The sequence below is a fragment of the Mobula birostris genome, chromosome 16 (genome assembly GCF_030028105.1).
Source record: "Mobula birostris isolate sMobBir1 chromosome 16, sMobBir1.hap1, whole genome shotgun sequence".
Classification (NCBI taxonomy): domain Eukaryota; kingdom Metazoa; phylum Chordata; class Chondrichthyes; order Myliobatiformes; family Myliobatidae; genus Mobula; species Mobula birostris.
This window is the reverse complement of record NC_092385.1, coordinates 53,437,697-53,463,308: the sequence shown is the minus strand read 5'-3', so window position 1 is coordinate 53,463,308 and position 25,612 is coordinate 53,437,697. Positions and strand designations below refer to the sequence as shown.

Sequence of the window (25,612 nt, the reverse complement as noted above, 5' to 3'; positions counted from 1 at the left end):
TACCAGCTTCTATATTACTATTAACACCATGACTGTTTATCTTATCCAATAAACATTTAGTGAATGCATTTTCAAAATTGAAATGTACTTCACCTGCTAGTTGTTCTAAATTTATCCTGCAAATTCAATCTAAAAAATGATTTATTAAAATCTATATATAAACAAAGCCTGACAAGTAGTCAATGTTCAAAAGAAGGCATACAGCATAAATATGATTTGTAGAATCCTTGAAAGTGAGTCTGTAAGATGTGGAATCAGTTCAGAGTTGCAGTGAGTGAAGTTACTCACAGTGGTTCAGGAGCATAATGGGTGTCGGGTAATAACTGTTCCTGAACCTGGAGGTGTGGGACCTCCTGCCCAATTATAATAGCAAGAAGAGAGCATGACCTGGATGGTGGGGGTGCTTGATAATGGATGCTGCTTTCTTCTAGCAGTACTCTACGCAAATGTGCTAAGTGGTGGGGAGGGTTTTGCCTGTGCTGGACTGGGCTTTAACCACCACTTTAAATAGGCATTTCCGTTCCTGGGCACTACTGTTTCCATACCAGACCATGATGCAACTAGTCAGGATACTCTCCACTGAACATCTAAAGAAGTTTGTCAAAGTTTTTGGTGACATGCCAAATAGACGCAAACTTCTAAAAAAGTAGAGGCGCTGTTGTACCTTCCTTGTGATAGCACTTACATGCTGGTCTCAGATATGATCCAAATTTTCTGATATGGAATTAAGTTACTGACCCTCTGAGGATTCTGATCCCTAATGAGGATTGGTTCAAGAACCTCTGGATTCTTTCTTCTGTAGTCAATAATCAGCTGTTTGGTTTTGCTGGCATTGAGTGAGAGGTTGTTGTTGTAGCCCCATTTAACCAGATCTCCCTCCTATATGCCAATTTGTCACCACCTTTGATTCAGCCTACAACAGCTGTGTTGTCAGCAACCTTAAATACATGAAACGGAACGAGCAAGTCCCTACCCACTTGTTCTCCTTTTTTGAATAGTGGTGTTGTATTTACAATTTTCCAATCTGATTTCCAAAAGTGGAAATTCTGAAAGATCTCTGCCATTCTTTTAATAGACACCCATAACATGGACATGGGAATTTGTTGTCTTCAACATAGAGTGTAATAGTTTTTTCTTAAGTTGCTCCCTTATTTCTCATTACTGATCTGACTTTATACCTTCTAATATGAAAACCAAGGCAAAGCACCTTTTCAATATCTCTTCCCTATTATTAAAGCTTCTCCTTCAACTTGTAAAATATCAACATTTGATTTTGCTACTCTTGACCTCTTCATATATTTGTGTAAACTCTAGTAATCTTTGTTTGTATTCCTTAAGGTTCAATCTCATTTTATTTTCTTTGTCTATCAGTTTTCAGTTAACTTTTTTGTTTTTAAACTTCTTCCAGTTCTCAGACTGGAATCAATATTATTCCCAATGTTATAATTTTTTTCCTGCATTTTAACTGCATCTCAACTTCTTTAGCTAGTTTAATATAGATCACCTTTCACACACAACCATTATTCCACAATAGTACATATCCTTGTTGAGAAAAAATATATACTTAATGAAACATCTGGCAGTGGCATAATTTTTTTTGCTACCCAAAAAAAAGGATACCAGAAGTTACTTCAGATATAGAAAAAGTAAAAGAGGTAAGAGTGGAAACTGGACTGCTGGAAAATGACACAGGAGAGGTAGTAATGGGGCCAAAAAAAATGGAGGATGAACTGAGGAAGTATTTTGTGTTCATCTTCACTGTGGAAGACACCAGCAGCATGACAGAAATCCGAGAGAATCATGGGGCAGAAGTGAGTGTAGTCACTATTATGAAGGAGAAGTTGCTTGGGAAGCTGGAAGGTCTGAAGGTAGATGTCACCTTGACCAGATGAACTACACCCCTAGTGATGGTTCCAGAGGACTGGAAGATTGCAGTTGTCACTCCATGCTTTAAGACAGGAGAGAGGCAAAAAACAGGAAGTTATAGGCCAGTTAGCCTGACTTCTGTGATCTTTCAGGGTACTTTGGAGGCACATGATAAAATAGGCTGAAATGAACATGATTTCCTCAAGTGAAAATCTTGCCTGGCCAATCAGTAATAATTTTTTGAGTAAATATCAAGCAAGATAGACAAAGGAGTCAGTGGGTTTTGTTGACTTGGATTGTAAGAAGGCTTTGACGAAGTGCCGCACATAAGGCTGCTAAACAAGATAGGAGTCCATGGTATTATAGGCAAGATACTAGCATGGATGTAAGTTTGGTTGATTGGCAGAAGGCAGAGTGGGAACAAAGAGAGCCTTTCTAATTGGCTGCCAGTATCAGGTGGTGTTCCATGAGGAGCAGTGTAGCGGGTCCACAATTTTTCTCATTATATGTTAATGATCTGCATGACAGAACTGATGGCTTTGTAGCCAAGTGTGCAGCTAATACAAAAATAGGTAGAGGAGCATGTAATTTTGAGGAAAGGAGTCTGCAGAAGGACTTGGATAATTTAGGAGACAGACAAAGATGTGACAGATAGAATACAGTGTAAGGAAGCATAAAGCCATGCGCTTAGGTGGAAGGAAAAAAGGTGTAAACAATTTTCTAAATGGGGAGCGAGTTCAGAAGTCAGTGGTACAAAGAGACTTTTGAGTCTTAGTGTAGGATACAGGACTAGTTTGCAGACTGAGTTGATAGTAAGAAAGACCAATACAACATCAGCATTCATTTCAAGAGGATTAGTATTAAAAAAAAGCTAAGATGTAATGCTGAGGCTTTACAAGGTATTGGTCAAACCGCATTTACAGTATTGTGAGCAGTTTTGGGTCCTATATTAAAAAAATATGTACTGGAATTGGAGAGGATTCAGAGAAGGTTTACAAGAATGATCTCAAAAATGTAAGTGTTAATATACAAGGAGCATTTAATGGCTCTGAGCCTGCAGTCACTGAAGTTTTGAAGAATGAGAAGAATTTCACTGAAACCCACCGAATATTGAAAGGCCTAGATAAAGTGGACATGAAGAAGAGGCTTATTGCCACAGCTAAGAAGCCCAAGTCATTGACTATATTTAAAGCAGAGGTTTACAGGCTGTTAATCAGTTGGGGCATCAACGGTTTTGGGGAGAAGGCGGGAGAATGGGGTTTAGAGGGAAATCAGCCTTGATCAAAAGGTGGAACAGGCTTGATGGACCATACAATCTAACTGTCCTCCATTTATGACCTTTCAAACTAATTGGACAATCAAATTCAGCAAACTTTCCCTTCATACCCTACAATCACATTAGGCCACCATTTTAGTGGCAGTCTGGCTCCAGATATCTGTCAAGGACATGGCATTAAGTCATACAGCATGGAAACAGATCATCCTGTCCACCATTTCTCCCCGAATCAGTAGGCCCCCAACCATATTAAGGCCAAATTAAGCACATGGTCTTTCGGTTACAATGCCAAGGTGACTTAATGTTCAACATGGATACTTCTAAAATGCTGTCGGTGACTTTGCTTTCATTATTCTCTCTAGCAGTGCATTCGGGTGCTTGCCGCTCTCTGGGTGAAAAAGGGTATATATTGGAGATGCAATATAGCTTGTTAGGCTGTAGCTTGTAGATGCAATATAGCTTGTTAGGGCATCTTTTAGAGATGCAAAATAGAAAATATTAATTCAACAGCAACCAACCTTCAGACCTCAATATGGATTGTAATTAAATTTTAAATGCAGCTCGGAACAGGAAACATCCAATTGAGATGTCTGCACATGCATGAATGCAATCAACTCCCCATTACATGAATACAACTTAGAGACCACAGTAATTAACACTCATTTTGGGTGTTGGTGGGAAGATCCAGGCATTTGAAAACTTGCATGTAACTCAAAAGTAGCATTATGAGGACATTGTAACTATAGAAAATGTCCTGTTACCTTTGTTGTTTAACATATAAAAATATGCTGAAATGTTGGGTCAGAGAGTCCCCCACCAACCACCCCTCCCCATTCTCTCTCTGTTGTGACTCCAAAGGCTGCCAGCTTGTGTGTGTTCCAAATAACAACTTTTACTAGTTTTCTATCTACCAGTTGCGTCTTTCCGGTAACTTTGTTCAGTTATAATAAAAAGCTGCCCATCAGATCCCATCTAAGTTTCTCACTTCTTACCCTAAATCTACGTCCTCTAGTTTTATTCACCATTGATAAAGGATAAAGTCTTGTACAATCTATTCATCTATACTCCTCAATTTCATATACCTCAAGCATGTCCCCTATTAATCTCCTGCACAAGAAAAAAGGACTAGCCTCTCCAGTCTCAACAGCCTGTATTTTAGATTTTCAATATAGCAAAATACTGCTAGCTAAAAAACTGATAAATTAGGCGATCTAACTAAAAGCTTAGCTGAAGGGATAGGTTCTAAGAGTCTTAAAGATGTAAATTGGATGTAGACAAGAAAGATTTACTGCTGCCACAAACAAATCACACATCGTATGACAGTGTTAATAAATCTGATTCTGATATGTGAGAGAATTCTAAAGAATGATTGCCTTTACAGTACAGATCTCTAATATATTAAATACAAGATACACAAGGGGTCAGAACAACAGGTCATAAACTCAAGAGGATCAGTAGGTGAAAATCAGGATATAGTATCACCGAAGGTTAATCAGAAAATAGTAACATTTACATTTTCCTGCATAGTAAGAAAACTCTTTCTTTCTTTCTTTATTAATCTTTTTATTGATTTAAAAGGAACATAAATACAAACAAAAGGAGAATTATCTCAAATATATATATATCAATAACAATACAAACAGAGATTGAAATAGACATTATCAAAATCATACTTAGTGTTAAGCTAGTATATAATATATAATAAAAAAGAAAACAGCAATTCTCCTCTTATCAGTTCATGAAGAGGAAAGAAAAAAACTGAATTTTAAATGAAGAAAAAAAAAAACCCTACACTATACAAAAAAAAGGGAAAAAAGGGGACTGGGCATTCCATTCTGAGGATACGACCAAAAAACAAAAAGAAAGACTTTCTGATCAAATCTAAAACTGAAAAAAAATTGGAAGAGTAATAAATCAAATTTAATGAAAATATTGAATCAAAGGTCACCAGATTTGCTCAAATTTAAAGGATGTATTAAATATCCAACTTCTTATTTTCTCTAAACTTAAACAGGACATAATGGAGGAAAGCCAATAAAAGACGGTGGGTGCATTAGAATCCTTCCACTTCAGTAAAGTGGCTCTCCTAGCCAATAAAGTTGAAAAGGCTATCATACGTTGAGCAGAAGCAGGAATATTTCCTGGTTTCGATGGGGTAATCCCAAATATTGCCGTAAGTAAATTAGGTTGTAGGTCCAGATCCAAGACTCTTGATAATGTTTTAAAAACATCTCTCCAAAAATTGCCTAGCTTTATACAAGACCAAAACATATGAGTTAAAGTGGCCACCTCACTATTACATCTGTCACAAATAGGGTTGATGTTGGAAAAAATTCGTGCTAGTTTATCCTTTGACATATGGGCCTGATGCACTACCTTGAACTTTACCAAGGAATGACGGGCACAAATAGATGAGTTATTAACCAAATGAAGAATTTTACTCTATTGATTATCTGAAAATGACTCTTGAACTTCCAATTCCCAAGCACGTTTAATTTTATCGTTAGAAATCATTCGTGGACTTTCCAGGAGGCACTCATGGCATGAGGTACACTTTGGCTTTGCTCCATTCCCTTTACTTCTTTTACTTGTAACCACCCTTATTTACTTTATCTATACCTACACTAAAGGGTTTATACCACATATATATCTTTGAACTTCGATTTTAACTTACTGAAAATGCTGACCAGAGGACGAGAAGTTAAAAACTAGAAAGACGCCGGCGGGAACGGGAAAAAAGATGGCGATCCCAAAGCATCGAGGAGACTCCATTAACTTTTGAAACAATGTCGAAACTCCTAGAGAATATACTTAACCAAAGATTTGCTGTGTTTGAAGAAGTCTTGAAGACGATTCAAGATGACGTTAAATCGTTTAGACGCAAAGTCGATCAACAACAAATTAGAATCTCGGAGCTAGATGACGCTGGTCGCAAAAGAGATCGAAAAATTAAATCTCTTGAAAAAAATCTAGCTTCCACAACTCAGCAGTTGGAATGTTATAAATCAAAGATTATTGATCTTGAAAATCATCCTCACTAACAGAATCTGCGAATAATTGGGCTTCCTGAAGATGTTGAGACAGGCGATCCACTAAATACTTTTCCAAATTGTTAATGGATGTGTTTGGTCCAGAAGTTTTGGAGAAACTCCCATTGCTAGACCGCGCGCATCGTACTTCACACCCGAAACTTTCTAAAGAATTTAAACCGAGACCCATTATTGTTTGGTTTCACTAGGAACAAGTGATACGAGCTGCTCAGCGGAAAGGCATTATCAAATTTCAAAGTTTTGAATTTCGCATCGTTGAGGATTTCAGCCTGGAAGTATTGAGGGAACAGATGGCTTTTAAACCACAGATGTCAGAACTTTATCGTAAGGGCTTCACATTAGCACTGCTGTTCCCAGCCTGAGAATTGTTATGGCGGATAACTCTTGTGGTTTGTTTAAGACTCCAGGCGAACCTCAAAGTTTTCTCGACAATGTCTCTTCCTCTGCTAAGGACTAATTAACGCACTGTCCTTCTTTCTTTTTTCTAATTTGTTTTTTGTTTCCTTTTTTTTGAAAAAAAGCTCATATCTAGCTTACAGATTCAGATTTTTACATTTTGAGGGTTCTTGCCTTGATTTTGTAGTGTAGGTATTTTTCGTATTTTTGAATGAAAATAGTCTTTTTTCGTTAGTGATTTTGTATATTTCATTTTTAATCATTTTGCTTTTGAGAGTAATTTAGTAATCGTTTCAATATTTGAGTTTCCTTTTCTTTGAAACTTTATTGGAGAAGTATTACATCTTAAGATGGTGGATTGCTTCCTCCTTCTCAGAATTTATTTTTCCTTCTTGCATCATTTCCGATCATTTATATACAAAAAACTAATCATATGAATTGGTGTTTAATCTTGTTTTTTTGAAATATGATTAAGAAGAAACTATTTTATGTTTGTAATTGTTGTAATCTTTTCTTTACATTTATAGTAATTGCTTTTTTACTTTTATGACCATGGGTGGTGTTTTTTAAGAAAAACATATTTCTTTTGGGTTGCCTTCTGGAGAGATGGGGTTAGATTTAGCATTGGCCACTTTCTGGCTTTTTTCTGGATTTCTGTGGGAGGGGGTGGTATCTTTGTTCTTACTTTTAATTTAGGTTTTTTCTTTAAACGAGCTGACTTGAAACTACGAAAATGTCCAAAATGTTGTGACTTCCGGTTCCTTTTTGAGCCTTCTTTCCTCTTCCGGGGTCATGAGTTTGTACTCTGGTTAACCCTTTACATACCTTATGTTCGATTTCAGTACTATGGTTAAGATTATTAATTTGGTTTCTTGGAATACAAATGGTTTAGACCACCCGATTAAACGAAAGAAAATTTTTAAAGTATTCCATAGGATGAATGCTCATATTATTTTCGTACAAAAAACTCATGTCCAGAAAGAGGAAAACCAGCATTTTCTTAGGTTTTGGAAGGACCAAAAGTACCATTCAAATTCACAGGCCAAAGTGAAAGGCGTTTCTATTTTTATAGCTCTGTCAATTTCATTTGTGCATCATGAGACTATTTCCGATCCGAATGGTAGATTTTTTGTTAATTACTCGTCTGTTAGTTAACGAAGAAGTTGTTATGGTTAATGTTTACGCTCCAAATGTTGATTGTTCTGAATTGTTTAAGCATCTCTTTACATCCCTTCCTAACTTAAGTGATTATATGTTGATTATGGGCAGAGATTTTAACTGTTGATTAAATCCTTTGATGGATAGATCTATGTCCAATCAGGCACTTCCGAACAAATTGGCTACTTTTATTAACTCTTTTATGATTGACTCTGGAATTTCAGAAATTTGGAGATTCTTACACCCCAACGAGAAAGAGTTTTCATTTTTTTCACATGTATATCATCATTATTCCAGAATTGATTATTTTCTTATTGACTCTCGATTAATTCCAAGTGTTATTGACTGCAAATATGACTCCATTGCTGTCTCCGATCATGCACCGTTGAAACTATCTATTAAGTCAATGGATACATCTTCTAGTACTAGACAATGGTGATTTAATACCACTTTGCTTTAGGACTCGGACTTTGTTAATTTTATTGAGGAACAGAATAATTTTTTCTTTACAACGAATTTTACGGAGGGTATTTCCAGCGGGGTACTATGAGATACTTTTAAAGCATATATTCATGGACAAATTATTTCATATTCTGCTGGATTGAAAAAGAGAACTAATAATGAACTACCTAAGCTGGTTGACAAGATCAAAGAAATTGACAAGAAATATTCTATTGCTCCTGATCAGGAGCTTTACAAAGAGAGAGTCGAATTTCAAATGGAACATAGTCTATTACTATCATCTTCAATTGGAAGTCAATTAATTAAAACTAAGAGTCAATTCTATATACACGGTGATAAAACTGGGAACCTATTGGCTAAACAATTGAAATCGGCTTCAGTTAAACGCCAGATTGTTAAGATTCATAAAAAAAGACGGTACTCTGGTGACAGTTGATCATGATGAGATAAATAAATCCTTTCAAGAATTTTATACCTCTCTATACCAATCAGAATTTCCTGATGACTCCACTATAATACATGAATTTTTAAAGGAATTGAATATTCCATAATTATCACACAATGAACGTTTAAAACTAGATGTACCTGTTACTGTAGAAGAAATAAAAAATGCTATTTCTTTGATGAATTCAGGTAAAGCACCTGGGGCAAACAATCATACAGTAGAATTTTTAAAATTTTTCTCTACTATACTTTCTCCTTGGTTATGTAGAATCTTAGGGATGCAGTATCTATACGTAAACTACCACAATCTTTTTATAGAGCTTCTATTTCCCTAATTCTTAAAAAAGATAAGGATCCTACTGAATGTGCATCTTATAGGCCTATATCTTTGCTGAATGTGGATTCTAAGATTTTTTCTAAAATATTGGCAATGAGATTGGAGAATGTATTGCCTCAAATTATCTCTGTTGATCAGACTGAATTTATTAAAAATCGTTACTCTTTCTTTAATATACTTTATACTTTATTGTCGCCAAACAATTGATACTAGAATGTACAATCATTACAGCAATATTTGATTCTGCACTTCCCGCTCCCTGGATTACAAATATTAAATACTAAAAATAGAAAAAATTAGTAAATATTAAAAATTTAAATTATAAATCATAAATAGAAAATTAAAAAATGGAAAGTAGGGTAGTGCAAAAAAAGACTAGAGGCAGGTCCAGATATTTGGAGGGTACGGCCCAGATCCAGGTCAGGATCCGTTCAGCAGTCTTATCACAGTTGGAAAGAAGCTGTTCCCAAATCTGGCCGTACGAGTCTTCAAGCTCACGAGCCTTCTCCCAGAGGGAAGAGGGATGAAAAGTGTATTGACTGGGTGGGTCGTGTCCTTGATTATCCTGGCAGCACTGCTCCGAAAGTGTGCGGTGTAAAGTGAGTCCAAGTACGGAAGATTGGTTTGTGTGATGTGCTGCGCCGCATTCACTATCTTCTGCAGCTTCTTTCGGTCTCGGACAGGACAACTTACATATCAGGTTGTGATGCTGACGTTGAGGGATAGGTTATTGTCTTCGCACCATACCACCAGGTTCTTAATTTCCTCTCTGTACTCAAACTCATCATTACCCGAGATACAGCCTGTAATTCTGTCATCAGCAAACTTATATACTGAGTTTGATGGAAACTTGGCTACACAATCATGGGTGTACAGTGAGTACAGCAGGGGGCTGAGTACACAGCCTTGTGGGGCACCAGTGCTCAGAGTGATTGTAGAGGAGAGCTTGTCCCCTATTTTTACAGCCTGGGTCCTGTCTGTGAGGAAGTTGAAGATCCAGCTGCAGATCTGAGTGCTAAGGCCCAGGTTTTGGAGCTAAGGAATCAGTTTATTTGGAATGATGGTATTAAAGGCAGAGCTATAGTCAATGAAAAGGAGCCTTATGTATGTGTCTTTATTCTCCAGGTGTTCTAAGGAGGAATGTAGGGCCAGAGAGATGGCATCTGCCGTTGACCTGTTGCTCCGGTAGGTGAATTGCAAAGCGTTGAGGTTCAACCGGTAGGCTGCGGTTGATGTGTGCCATAACCAATCTCTCAAAGCACTTCATAGCAATTGATGTCAGAGCCACAGGTCGATAGTCATTCAGGCATGCCACCTTGCTCTTCTTCGGCACTGGGATTATCGTTGCCTTCTTAAAACACGAGGGGATCTCAGACTGAAGCAAAGAGCAATTGAAGATGTCAGCAAACACTCCAGCTAGCTCGCTTGCACAGGCCTGGAGACCCGCCCCGGGACGCCATCTGGGCCCGTCGCCTTCCTTGGATTTATCTTCCAGAAGGCCCTTCTAACGTCCTCCTCGGTGACGATGAATCTCGATGCCACCAGGTCCGATTCATCCGGAGGGAGCGGGACGCTCTTCTTCTGTTCGAATCTTGCGTAGAATACATTAAGTTCGTCAGGAAGAGTAGCGTCACATTTATTGATATCCCTGGCCTTTTCTTTGCGTCCAGTGATCTCATTTAGACCCTGCCATCTACTGGCATCCCTCTGGTTAGCCTGGGCTTCCAACTTGGCTATTGCCTCTTGGCGCCCTTAATGGCTTTCCGGAGTTATAATTTATTAATATTAATATTTATTTATTGTTATTGTTAATATCAGGAGATTAATGAATATTGTTTATACTTCTTCACCTAGAATTCCAGAATGCGTCATTTCACTGGACGCTGAGAAAGCTTCTGATAGAGTCAAATGGACATATTTGTTTAATACACTTGAAAAATGTAATTTTAGTCCGATATTTATATCTTGGATTAAATTCATATACCTCACTCCTTTGGTTTCGGTATTTACTAATAATCAAAGATCTCCCTTTTTTCAGTTATTCCGTGGTACTAGGCAGGGTTGCCCTCTTAAGTCTGATTTATACTTCTGCATCAGCGCGTCACCGTAAGTACTGCGTCGCCGCAAACCCTACACAAAGCCGACGCGGAACCCTACACGAGAGCCTGCGTTGCTGCGATGTGCACCTCTCCCAAAATCGCAGCAACGCAGAATGCAACAGCTGTGATTGGTCCGCTTGGTAGCATCGCAAGTCATCTTACGCTGTAATAGCTTCCCATTGGGCGACTGAAGGGCAGGGAAGAAACTCTGACTGCAATGCTTTCCATAAAGTTTTACAGACCTCCGAAATTATAGAGGACACATTTCGCTTTTACAAAAAAAGACACTCGCGTCTTGTTTACCCCGAGAAAGACTACCATGACCATGAAGCCTTGCGCAGGCAGCTGAGTGCACATGAGTGATGTGCACAAATTGCAGAGCAGCGCAGACACACCAACGCACAAGTCTAAATGCTCACAACACTCGTAAGTCACTTGCGTAGGTTACAGCGTCCAGTTAACACAGAAGTATAAATCAGGCTTTAGTCCATTATTATTCGATATTGCCCTGGCACCATTACCTATTGCTATTTGTGACTCTCCTAATATATTTGGTAGTACCCGTGGGAATGAGATACATAAATTATCACTATATGCAGATGATTTACTATTATATATTTCTAACCCTGAGAAATCCATTCCAGCAGTATTATCTCTGCTTGCTCAGTTTAGCAGTTTTTCTGGTTACAAATTGAATCTTGGCAAGAGTGAACTTTTTCCATTAAATATGCAGGTTCCCATTTATAGATGTTAACCATTCAGATTGATTACTGACTATTTTACTTATTTGGGGGTTAAAATTGCTAAGAGACATAAGGACTTATTCAAGCTCAATCTTTTGCCGTTAATTAGTCAGGTTAAACAACTGATTACTAAATGGTCCCCATTGTCTCTATCATTGATTGGCCGAATCAATGCTATTAAAATGATTATTCTACCTAAATTTTTATATCTACTCCAAGCGATACCAATTTTTATTCCTACATCTTTTTTGATACTATTGATTCTGAGATTTCCTCTTATATATGCAGAATAAAAATCCCAGGTTCAGTAAAAAAAATATTTACAGAAGTCCAAGAAAGATGGTGGTTTAGCATTGCTGAATCGAAGATTCTATTACTGGGCAATTAATATTTGATATTTAATACTTTGGACACAAGATTGGGATATAATTCCAAGTCCACAATGGGTAAACCTTGAAGGTTACTCTGTACAAGGGTTCTCTTTGGTTTCCATTTTAGGAACTTCACTTCTTTTTGTATTCTCTAAATTGAATAAACAAATGGTTAATCCAATAATTAAACATACATTACAAATATAGTTCCAATTTCGTAAATTTTTTGGTTTGAACAAATTTATATTATCAAGCCCTATTATATCTGTTTTTTTTCAACCCTTGGTTATGGATCAAGCCTTTTTGATATGGAAAATGAAAGGTATAACATGTTTCCGTTACCATTTCAGAATAACTGTTTCATGTCTTTTGAACAGTTCTCTAATAAATATAATTAGATTAGATTAGATTAGATTATGAGAACACTCAGTCCTCTTTTACTGTCATTTAGAAATGCATACATGCATTAAGAAATGATACAATGTTTCTCCAGAGCGATATCACAGAAAACAGAACAAACCAAAGACTAACACTGGCAGAGCCACATAATTACAACATACAGTTACAGCAGTGCAAAGCAATACAGGTTTCCCCCACTATCTGAAGGTACAGCGTTCCTATGAAATGGTCCGTAAGCCGGAAAGTCGTAAAGCGAAGAAGCAATTACCATTTATTTATATGGGAAAAATTTGTGAGTGTTCACAGACCCAAAAATAACCTACCAAGTCATGCCAAGTAACACATAAAACCTAAAGTAACAGTAACATATAGAAAAAGCAGGAATAATATGATAAACACACAGCCTATATAAAGTAGAAATACTTCTCTACAATCATTGCCTGCACTGTTCTCCGTAGCGAAAATCTCACGTAAGCGCTCTCAGCAAAAACACGGCGCAAGCGCTCTCCAGTGACCTTTAAGCTATGAAGCTGCCAAATCATACCAAATAACTCCTAAAAATACACAGCCTATATAAAGTAGAAATAACGTATGTACAGTGTAGTATCACTTACGGGAATCGGGAAGACAGCGCAGAGCACATTGATGATGGTGTGTTAGGCTGAGTCGTCGGAGGTTGGGGTGGTGCAGTGGCCCCCACCCTCCGGACCGCCGACCAATACCGATCCGCGAAGAATGCAGCGGTAGCCAGGACGCGCCCAGTACATCTTTAAGAAAAAAGCCAAAATAAACAAGCTAATTAATTAGGTGCCGCCCAGCACGTAAATGTCAGCCCAGATCAAAGGCACGCAATCGGCAATCGTCTCTGATCTGGGCCGACATTTACATGCCAGGCGGCACCTAAATAATTAGCTTGTTTATTTCTTAGTTTAAGTGTAGTCACTAAGTTTAGTCACTAAGTGTTACACCCTTACGAGCTCTTTTAGGCTTTTCCGATACCTTAGAACTCATCTTGCTAATGGCTGCTCACAGGCACGTGTTTCAGCAATGCTGGCGAGAATGCCATTCCGAATCCGGGGGAGAGCGGTTGCTCGGGGCGCGTGCTGCCTTTTTTCCTAACAGTGAAAACACCTTCTGTTAGCGAAAACAGGTAACTAATGTAGGTCTTTCGTAACAGTGAGGTTTCATAAAGCGACCGTTCGAAAAGTGGGGGACACCTGTACCATAATTTGATGAAGAACAAACCATGGGCATCATAAAAAAAAGTCTCAAAAGTTTCCGAGTCAATCGACTCCCGAGTCCCCGGTAGCAGGCGGCAAAAGGGAGAAACACCCTGTCATAAAGCTCCAGGCACCGTCAACTTGCCAATGCCTTGGAAGCAGCCGACCACAGCCAACACTGAGTCCATCCGTCCGAAAACTTCGAGCCTCCGACCAGCCCCTCCGAAACAGCCTCCCGAGCGCCATCCTCTGCCTTTGACCTATCCCCGGCCGCTGAAACAAACAAAGCCGAGGATTTCGGGACCTTCTGCTCCGGAGATTCCGGTTACCACACAGTAGCAGCAGCAGCAAAGCGGGCATTTCAGAAGTTTTCCAGATGTTCCTCCGTACTGTCAAGTCCATTTCCATCAAATCAGAATGTGCCCAGATCCCATTTTTTTTAGATATTTACAAATAAGAAACTTTTTAAATACCACGCTGCCTACCTTTCCGATTTCACACCCTACTGATATCACAGATAAAATTTTAGGTTTAAATGCTTATCAGAAGGGATTAATAGCAACTATTTATGATATAATTATGAAATTACAGCCAGGTATATCCGATAAAATTAAAAATGGGAAAGGGAACTTCAACTTCGCGTACCTATAGAGAAATGGGAAAAAATTTTTCAATTAGTTAGCTCTTTCTCTATATGTGCTAAACATACGCTGATACAATTTAAGGTAGTGCATAGGGCCCACATGTCTAAAGATAAACTAGCTCGTTTTTATTCCCATATAAACCCTATTTGTGACAGATGTCACTCTGAGGTGGCTTCTTTGACTCATATGTTCTGGTCCTGCCCTCTCTTGGAAAAATTCTGGAAAGATATTTTTGATATTATTTCAACTGTATTGCGTTTTGACTTACAACCCCACCTTGTTACAGCAATTTTTGGTTTGCCAATGACAGAACATAGATCTTTATCCTCTTCAGCTTGTCAGATGATCACATTTGTTACATAAATGACCAGAAGATCCATTTTATTGAATTGGAAAGAGACCAACCCTCCTACTACATTTCAATGGTTTTCCCAAACTATATCATATTTAAATTCAGAAAAAATCAGAAGTGTCATTTTTGATCCTTCGCTTAAATTTGAAGAGACTTGGAAGCCATTTATTCAACATTTCTATATGATGTAGCTTGACCTTTTCTGAATCCTTTTTATTAACTTAGAATATATGAATAGGGGAGCGGTGTTGACGACATTATTGAATGTATTTGATTTAAGATATTGGTTCAGCCTTGTTTTGTTCTGTTTCCTTTTTTTGGGGTTTAGCAATCAGTTCTATTTTTTGGGGGGGTGGGGTTTTACTTCGTAATCTTTTCTTTTTATTTCTTTTTTTCTTCATGATTAATCATATCAAGAGTTTGGAAGTCTATTACATCTGTACTATTTGAAGTCCTTTTTGTACATATTTATTAACAATAAGGTAATTCCAATCTCTTTGTATTACTATTGTTATTTTGTTTATGAACTTGAAAATAAAAAGATTAAAAAAGAAAGATATCATTTGTAAATCAATATCCATTTATAAATTATAGCTATCAACCCTTTTGGAAGTGGTTTAAGCTGAAAAAGAGCATCTGTCATACTAGGTGGATAAGCAGAGGGGTAATTTGGCAGCAAACTACGTAAAAAATTCCTAATTTGTAAATATCTAAAGAAATGTACATTAGCTAAACCATATTTATCCACTAACTGAGAAAAAGACATTAAATAGTCCTGTAAAAACAAATCTGAAAAAGTTGTTATTCCCTTGGTTTTCTAAATTAAAAAGGTCTTATCCAAAATTGATAGTTTAAAAAAATAATTTAAATGGATATTACTAGAAAGAACAAAATTATTTAACTCAAAAAATCTACGAAACCGAAACCAAATTCTTAAAATATGTTTAATAATAGGATTAGAAAACTCAGGTACCACTGAAAGAAACAGTGAAGAATTTAGACCATGAGTATTGAATAACAGACCTAGAAGTACATGAGATAATTTGCAGATTCATCTCCACTCAAAGCTAAATAGCTCCACACTACAAAGAAACAATTATTTAATTTCTTGTCAGGTAACATTTGATTTATGAGGCAAGTTAGTTCCAAGGCCTCGCTTTACATTATTCATTTCTGGGCCTCCTTCCTCAGCCCTCAATATCACTGATTAAATAGAACAAAATAATTATTGAAGAACACCTTGCAGCATAAATTTATCACTTCCTCAATTCTTGTTTTTGAGGTGAATAAAATGAAATATATTGGGGTTGTAAATTCTGTTTCACAGGTTATGGAATCATTAACTTCTAATTTTTTATTTACCTTTACAGTAAATTTGAAAGCACACGGTTCTCTGCCATACAAAAGCAACCATGCATTGCATTATGTCTGTAATAGCATTTTTACTGGGAATGGACTTTATTCTACTTATCAAATAAATATCAGAACATAGCGAGGCTCAAATTTACATATTCCTGATCAATGGGGGGGGTGGGGTGAGGCTAAATTCCTCAACATTATCTCAATCCAATAAATTAAAAATCCTTATAGATACTACCTCTGGCAAAATAAAACTGACTAGAGAAAGGTAAAGAGTTTAATAAATCGGAGATCAGAATTGCTCTGGAAATATTGATTGCTGCCAGAATAGGTTAAAAACAAATTCAAAGCAATAACAGCTAACCCACAGCTAAACAAAAAGAGGGAAACTGTACTGCAACAACAGAAAATAGAAAAGTTAATTTTTATTTCAGTTCTTACTTGGAGTTGAGCCCTAAAAAAATGCATCTCTATGTAAAATTACACAATCACATATGGGAAGGTATCTACAAGAAATAATTCATATTTAAATTAATCTCAGTTTATGGGCATTCAGGCAAGGTCCTCACATTGTCTATCCCTGGTTGTCCTGAAAAGAAGTTCTTGAATGCTTGCAGTTGCAGCAGAATATAATCGATAAATCTGCCATTACACTGAACAAGACAGATGTGTTCACCATATTGGTGTAGGAACAAGGGACACATATGGTAGGTTTCTTTCACGGGATTTTTATGGATTTCTGCCGGTGCTTACATTTACTATACTTATTTTGAAATGGATGATAAAATCTCAGCTTTAATGTTCTTTGATCCAGTACCCTAACTGCAATTATTCTTTTGTCTCTGAGATGAGAAATAGAAAACATCAGAGCGATGAGCAAACTGAAAACCATTTAAACACAAGTACCTTGCACAAGCAAAGTGAAAAGTTGCAGCACATACCAACAGGACTATTATTAATGCATACAATATACATCCTGAAATTCTTTTTCTTCGCAAACATTGACGAAAAGAGAGGAGTGCCCCATCCCAAAAACCCTCCACACATAAACAGCAGCAAAGCAAAGACACCCCCTCAGCAAAAAAAGCATCAGCACCCCCTATGCTCTTTCTTGTAAAGGTTATATGTAATTTAAACTTCTCTTACGGATGCTGCTTATATGATGCAATATGCCTATGCTGCAGCTGCAAGTAAGTGCATATATATACTTGTGCTATGACAATTCACCTTCTAGGCCTGTATAGTGGCAAACAGAAAGCATTCAGCCTATACTATCAGCGTCATCTCCTGTAACTATTTATTCTACTCTCCAGCTCTTCTCACACAGCCCTGCAGAATGTTTTTTTCCTTCAAGTATTTATCTAATACAATTCTGAAAACTTCTATTAAATTTGCTTCCATGCATACCAAAACAATACAAATCACTCTGGAAGAATATTTATCTCATTACCTTTTCAACAATTGTTTAACATTTATGTCCTGTTTACCAACAGCCAGCAGTAGCTTTTCCCAATCTCAAAAATATTTTATAATTTTGAACATATTTACCAAATCCCCCCTGTATTCTGCTCTGCTCTGATAAAGATCCCAGCCATAGTCTCTCCACATGACCCATTTCCTTCACCCCATGCCAGTAAATCTTCACTGTTCCCTCTCCGGGGACATCCTTGTGTCTCTCAAGGTTTATGAGTGCTGGTCACAGGACAGATGTAAACACTGTCATTGTTTATGCATTCAAATACAAGGTTCCAAACTCTAAAAGGCACTAGTTTTAAAAAATCCTATACTTACGATAGTCCTTGTGGAGCGCATCAATTTCTTCTTCTGACTGATCCTTCGTGAATTTCATTGCCTAATGAAAACAACTGAGCTATAACTTTTTTCTTTCTCCTTCAGGTAGATTAAAATACAGTGAAAGCATTAAAGTACACTTACATTTTCAACCACTTTGGCTTCAAGCTGAGCTCGGGTCTTTTCATTCTTTTCAATTTCTTTGGCAATGTCCTTGGCTGAATGAAAAAAAGCAATTGAAAATCATTTCAAGCATGAAAAAAGCCTGTATTTTTCTCTCCTTTTCACTATCTCAAACATCTCATACATGACTGAATTGTAACAATAAAATATGAGATGTTAAACTTGTGGTTAAAGTTTCCTTGGCATGCAAACACATCTGTTTCTGATCGTTTGTGGACCAAACTAGCATTGAGCGCAACTGTCAGAAGGCCATGTCAATGTCTCTAAACTATTTACAGAATCAGAATCAGGTTTATTATCACTGGCATATGTCATGATATTTGTTAGCTTAACAGCAGCACCTCAATGCAATACATAACATAGAAGGGAAAAAAATAAGTAAATCAATTACAGTATACGTATTTAGATTATGAGGACACGCAGTCCTCTTTTATTGTCATTTAGTAATGCATGCATTAAGAAATGATACAATTTGTTCCTCTAGAATATCACAAAAACACAAGACAAACCAAAACGAAAAACTGACAAAAAGCACATAATTATAACGTATAGTTACAACAGTGCAAAGCAATACCATAATTTGATGAAGAACAGACCATGGGCACGTAAAAGAACTTTCAAAGTCTCTCGAAAGTCCCATCATCTCTCACAGACGGTTGAAGGGAGAAACTCTCCCTGCCATGAGCTTCCAGCGCCGCTAACTTGCCAATGCAGCACCCTGGAAGCACCTCGATCACAGTCCGACTCTGAGTCCTTTCGAAAACTTCGAGCCTCTGACCAGCCCTCCGACGCCGAGCACCGAGCACTATCTCTGCCGAGTGCTTCGACCCCAGTCCTGGCAACAGGCAATAGGCAAAGCCGAGGATTTGGGGCCTTCCCTCCGGAGACTCTCGATCGCGCAGTAGCAGTGGCAGTGAAACAGGCATTTCAGAAGTTTCTCCAGATGTTCCTCTGTGCTTCTTCATGTCTGTCTCCATCAAATCAGGATTGTGCACGGCATCCTACTTCACAAATACGATATCATTCGGAGCGGCCGCGCGCGCTGCATCGCGCCACCATCTTCTCCTCCCCTCTATATTGAATAGATTAAAAATTGTGCAAAAGAAAAGAAGTAATATAAATTTAAAAAGTGAGGTGGTGTTCATGGGTTCAATGTCCATTTAGGAATCGGATGGCAGAGGGGAAGAAGCTGTTCCTGAATCGCTGAGTGCGTGCCTTCAGGCTTCTGTACCTCCTACTTGATGGTAACAGTGAGAAAAGGGCAAGCCTTGGGTGCTGGAGGTTTTTAATAATGGACGCTGCCTTTCTGAGACACCGCTCCTTGAAGATGTCCTGGGTATTTTGCAGGCTAGTACCTACAATGGAGCCGACTAAATTTACAACACCCTGCAGCATCTTTCAGTCCTGTGCAGTAGCCCCCCACCCCACTCCCATACCAGACATCAGAAACATTTAAGTAATCAAAAACCTGATACATCTGGTTCTGAGACATCAGAAGCATTTAAGTAATCAAAAACCCAAAGAACAAGTTAACAAAATTAAAATATTTAAAAATAAATAAAACTGCTGTTAATTTAAAAATATACAGTGAATAAAGGCCCCCACAGCTTACAAATGGCCATCAAATACAACCCATATATATATGAATGAGATTTGGGAGATTTCAAGATGACTTTGGCTACTGTAATGGATATTTTTTGATGTGGTAATTTAATTTGAATACTGACTTGAGAATTGTTCAGGTTCTAACCTGGGATGGAGGACCAAGAGGTGAAGTAAAGAAATATAATTTAAAAAGAACATCCATACAAGTTAGAGAACACACTTAAACGTTTGAAGCCAGCCATTTTAGATGCACCTGCGATGTCTGGTATAAAACTGGGAACCAAATTCAAAGTGCATCCATTTACTTGGCTCAAACTATTACAGCCTGAAGCAAAAGGTCAGGTATAACTACTTCTCAGCATCTGTATGCTCTGTTCTTCCGCGCTACACTGCGCAGGCACAGAAGATTGGCACACACTAATACATACATTGCAGTTGGACATCAGTTCTCCATGACTAATGATCAGCAGAATCACACCAATACCTCCTGGTAGATGGCCAACGCTCTAATGGCCTGAACAACATTTATTGCCAGCTTATTTAATAACGAACAGCATCAAATTGTCAGCTGACTTTCAACCAGCTTTCATGGTATTACTAAATAGGGTAAACAAAACACAATTTGAAAACCTAAATGATCTCCATTCTGCTGCTCAAGCGAGCACAAGACCATTGGATAGGATGCACTGACTTGCTACAACCATCCAAAATATATGGGAAAGGTCGGGGAGTATTTTGAAGTCATAAATTAGCTTTTGAAGTTCATAATTTTTTTTAAAGACGCATGGTTTTAAAGAGAATATTAACAGAATAAATAAAATAAAATTAAATGCCAAGGAAGATTTAAGATTTATTTCCCATGAATAGCCAAAGGTCACAAAAAATTTCATTTATTTTAACAAAGTACGTGTGATTAATTGCCAGCATTCCACCTACACCAAATGCTCTTGAAATATAATTCAGTTTTAAAATCAGTGATTCACAAAGCAGATCAAAAGGAAACCAGCATGGGAACACCAATAAGGTTTCTCATTGTCACAGGGAATTGTTGAAACCTGTTGACCTGAGCAACAAAGACAAATTATGTGCATTTTCAATTTTAAGGAAGCAAAATCAGGATGAAACATTTGTAATAAAAACAGAAAGCCACTGGAGATGCATTAATAGTCACAGCATTATATAGATAAAACATTCTGAAAATGCCCTCTCTGGCTGGACTCCAGTCCATTTCTACACTTAGAGCCACATTGACACCCTGCTCTAACAATAACATCATTTTCAAGTGGCCATCCTTGCTTTTAAATCCCTCACAATCTTATCCCGTCTGTAAAGAAATATGCACTTAATCCTCCAAACACAACCAAGCTTTTGTTGTTTATTAGCTATAATTTACCTAATGCGCTGGGGATATTTTAATATGTCTGACTTTTTACTAAAACCTAAACAGACAGCCAAATGTGTAGATGATCAAGACTACAGTGCTGGTGTTGCTTGACTTGACCATACCGTACTGCGAGCTGCTGTGCTCAGATGGTGTTAAGAGGGTGATTAGAAATGTCACAAGTAACCACAAGGAAATCTGGCTAAATGGTTACCATCCCTGATAACACTTGCAGAGGAAACCAAATCCATAAAACTCTTAAACCTCAACTTTAGTCAATTAACCACTTTTAGGACTAATGGAATGCTACTATTCACTAACATTTGACTTGAGTTTTGATGGAAGGAGTACTGGAGTAGAAACAACATCTCCAATAAAAGCTCTTCCTATCACAGCTCGGAATTAAAGATTACCCATCAAACAATGCTAGATTACCTAAGAAAGACGCAACCACCTCCTCCTAGAAAGTTAAAACCATACTGTAAACATCAATTTGCCCATTTCTCAACAACAGAAAACAAAAAAAAATCACAACTTATGTCAGTGACAATAATCCTGATTCTGATTAAACAACTATTATTCACACATCATTAAATAACTTGAGACTCTAATTAAGTGAAAAAAAGAGACAAAATAGGAATAATTATGATTGGACTAAGTTGAGATAAATAGTTACCAGTCATTATTATATTACAGGATACATTTGCGAAGCTCCAAATTTGCCAATTTACTATAAAGGAAGCAATGCAGACCAGAGCAGCACGGCAGCAAAGTGGTTAGCGCAATGCTTTTCAGAGCCAGCTGTGAGATCGGGGTGCATTTCCAGCAGCTGTCTGTGATGAATGCGTATGTTCTCACAGTGACCATGTGGGTTTTCTCCGGGTGCTCCAGCTTCCTTCCACATTCTAAAGGCATACAGGTTAAAGTTAATAAAGTTGTGGACATGCTAAGTTAGCGTGGAAGCATGGCAACACTTGAGGGCTGCCCCAGCACATATCCAGACTGTGTTGTCGTTGATGCTAAACGAAGCATTTCACTGTACGTTTCAATGTACTTCTGACAAATAAAGTTAATTTTTTAAATCTTTAGGGCACTTCAAAATCATATTTGACAAATATGTTACATACAATACAATCATCTTATTGAGCGAAAAAAGCTTGGTACAAACTGTAAACAAACCACAAACAAGAGAAAATCTGAAGAAATTCAAGCAACACACACAGTTTATGTTTCATAAGTGGGCACAGTTTGTACCAAGCACCACACACAAAATGCTGGAGGAACTCAGCAGGCCAGGGAGCACCTATGGAAAAAAGTACAGTTGACATTCCCGGCTGAAACTCTTCGGCAGGACTGGAGAAAAAAAGTTGAGGAGTAGATTTAAAAGGTTGGGGGAGGGGAGGGAGAACCATCAGGCAATAGGTGAAACTTGGAGGGGAAGAGATGAAGTAGAGCTGGGAAGTTGATTGGTGAAAGTGACAGAAGGCCATGGAAGAAAGGAAAAGGGGGAAGGAGCATCAGAGGGAAGCGATAGGTGGGCAAGATGAGGAAAGAGAGGGAAAAGGGGATGGCAAATTGAGAAGCAGGGTTTGAGGGGCATTACCAGAAGTTTGAGAAATCGATGCTCATGCCATCAGGCTACCCAATCAGAATATAAGGTGTTGTTCCTCCAACCTAAGTGTGGCCTCATCACAACAGTGGAGGAGGCCATGGATGGACATATCGGAATGAGAATTAGGTGGAATTAAAATAGGTGGCCACTGGGAGATCCCACTTGTTCTGGCAGTCAGAGCATAGATGCTCAGCGAAGCAGTCTCCCAATCTATGTTGGGTCTCCTTGATGTACAAGAGGCCACACCGGGAGCACCAAACACAGTAAATGACCCCAACAGACTCACAGGTGAAATGTCACCTCACCTGAAAGGACTGTTTAGGGCCCTGAATGGTAGTGAGGGAGAAGTTGTAGGGGCAGGCATAGTACTTGTGTCACTTGCAAAGATAAGTGCTAGGAGGGAGATCAGTAGGGAGGGACAAAGGAGTTGTGTAAGGAGTGATCATTGTTGGGGTGGGGGGGGGAGGGAAAGATGTGCTTGGTGCTGGGATCCCATTGGAGGTGGTGAAAGTTTCAGAGAATTATGTGCTGGACATGAAGGCTGGTGGGGTGGTAGGTGAGGACAAGAGGAACCCTATCCCTGGAAGGCTGATGGAGTAAGAGCAGACGAGCGTGAAATGGAAGCGATGCGGTTGAGGGCAGCATTGATGGTGAGGGAAGGGAAGCCCCTTTCTGTGAAAAAGAAAGACATCTTCTTTGTTCTAGTATGAAAAGCCTCATCCTCAGAGCAGATGCAACAGAGACGAAGGAATTGAGAAAAGAGGGTGGCGTTTTTATAAGTAGTAGGGTGGAACAAGGTGTAGTTTAGGTAGCTATGAGAGTCCGTGGGTTTGTAATAGACATCAGTGTTAAAGCTGTCTCCCTAGATAGAGGCAATGAGATCGAGAAAGGGAAAGGAGGTGTTGGAAATGGACGAGGTGAATTTGAGGGCAGGGTGGAAGTTGGAGGCAAAGTGGATGAAGTCGACAAGTTCAGCACTGTGCAGGAAGCAGCACCATCAATTTAGCATTGGAAAAGTGTGGGACGGTCACCAGTGTACGCTTGGAACACAGACTGCTCCACTTAGCCAACAAATAGGCAAGATTAGCTGGGACCCATGCGAGTACCCACAGCTACCCCTTTTGTTTGAAGGATGAGGGAGGAGCCAAAGGAGAAATTATTTAGAGTGAGGGCAAGTTCCACTAGGCAGAGGAGAGTAGTGGTGGAGGGAAACTGGTTAGGTCTGGTGTCCAGAAAAAGAAGGAGAGCTTTGAGGCCTTCCTGGTGGGGAATGAAGGTGTAAAAGGACTGGACATCCATAGTAAAAATAAGATGATGGGGGCCAGGGAACTTGAAATCCTTGAAAAGATTATGAGCGTATGAGGTGTCACAGATGTAGGCAGAAGGGACTGAACTTGGGGGATAAAACAGATTCAAGGTATTCAAGAACAGATTTGGCATGGACTAGAAGGGCTGAGATGGCCTGCTTCCGTGCTGTAATTGTTATATTGTTATATGGTATACTGATATGAGTTCAGTGGGGCAGGAACAACCTAAAACAATGGGTCTACCTGAACAAGCGGGTTTGTGGAACTTGGGTAGGAGATAGAAATGGGAGGTGGGAGGTGCGGGGTGCAGGAACGATGAGGTTGGTGGCAGTGGAGACAATAAGGTTGGTGATAGTGTGAGAGGCAATGGCCTGATTTTCCTTAATGGGGTCCTGTTCGAGGGGTAAGTAAGAGGTGGTGTCTGAGAGTTGGCGCTGAGCTTCGGTAAGGTAGAGGTCAGTGTGCCAGACTGCTACAGCACCTTCTTTTTCCACGGGTTTGATGGTGAGGTTAAGATTAATGCAGAGGGAGTGGTGAGCAGAGCGTTTGGAAGAAGTGAGGTTGGAATAGGAGAGAGGAGCGTTAAAGTCTAAATGATTAATGTCCCATCAGCAGTTGGCAATGAAAAGGTCCAGAGCAGGCAGAAGACCAGGGTGGGGTGTCCAGGAGAGGAGAAGGGTTGAAGACGGGAGAAGGGGTCATCGGTGCGGGGTAGAGACTCCTTGACAAAAAAGTAGGCTCAGAGGTGGAGGCAGCAGGAGAACTCAGCGTCCTGGTGAGTGCAGAACTCACTGAGGGGTGGGTGCCAGGGACAAAGGTGAGGCCTTTACTGAGGACAGAACATTCGGCCTCAAAGAGGGGAGGGTTGGAGGGAATGGTGAAGACCCGGCACGGATGAGAGCTGGAAAGGGGTTTGGAAGTGTCTGAGGAGAAAGGAGGTTTGGAGTGTTCAGGAATGGTAAGATGAGAGGAAAATGGAGTCACCTAGGGCCCAAGAGCTGGCAGTGGAACCTGAGAGACACGGGACTGCGGAGTGGTGGTGAGGGAAGGGGAGTCAGGGGTTCCAGCAGCAGCGCATGAAAACCCGGCCTGGAGGTCAAGGCTGAAAAGGGAGTTGGAGGTTGCACAATCAGCACTTTGGAGGTGTCCGAGGTCATTGGAACCTGCATTGACGGTGGTGGAGTCCAGGTTTTGAGTCTGCTCTGGATTGTTAGAGCCATTGAGGTCAGCAGCAGGGATCACTATCTGGAGATATCTGGGCCTGTCGGCGTTCGAAACAGCAGGTTCAGTGGTCTGCAGACAGGCGATCTTCCAGTCCTTGCAGCCACCTCCCTCACTACCATCAGGGCCCTAAACAGTCCTTTTAGGTAAGGCAAGACTGCACCTGTGACTCTGTTGGGGTCTTTTACTATGTTCGGTGCTCCCAGTGTGGCCTCCTGTACATCGATGAGACCTGACGCAGATTGGGAGACCACTTTGCCAAGCATCTACGCTCTGTCTGGCAGAACAAGTGGAACCTCCCAGTGGCCACCCATTTTAAATACACTTCCCATTCCG

General features: G+C 39.2%; 1 protein-coding gene across 2 annotated transcripts in view; it reads right to left on the bottom strand.

Annotated features, from left to right (window-relative positions):
- The window catches only part of rad18 (RAD18 E3 ubiquitin protein ligase), a 280,171-nt gene that overhangs the window by 133,569 nt on the left and 120,990 nt on the right, over positions 1 to 25,612 (bottom strand). The window contains exons 8-10 of one of the 2 annotated variants that reach the window (XM_072280649.1): positions 18,112 to 18,185; positions 17,968 to 18,028; positions 13,216 to 13,368 (exon numbers count right to left, since the gene is read on the bottom strand). In XM_072280649.1, the coding sequence (XP_072136750.1) occupies positions 13,216 to 13,368; positions 17,968 to 18,028; positions 18,112 to 18,185 (288 nt within the window). The remainder of the gene's footprint in view (positions 1 to 13,215; positions 13,369 to 17,967; positions 18,029 to 18,111; positions 18,186 to 25,612) is intronic. The other variant, XM_072280650.1, reaches the window with a different exon arrangement.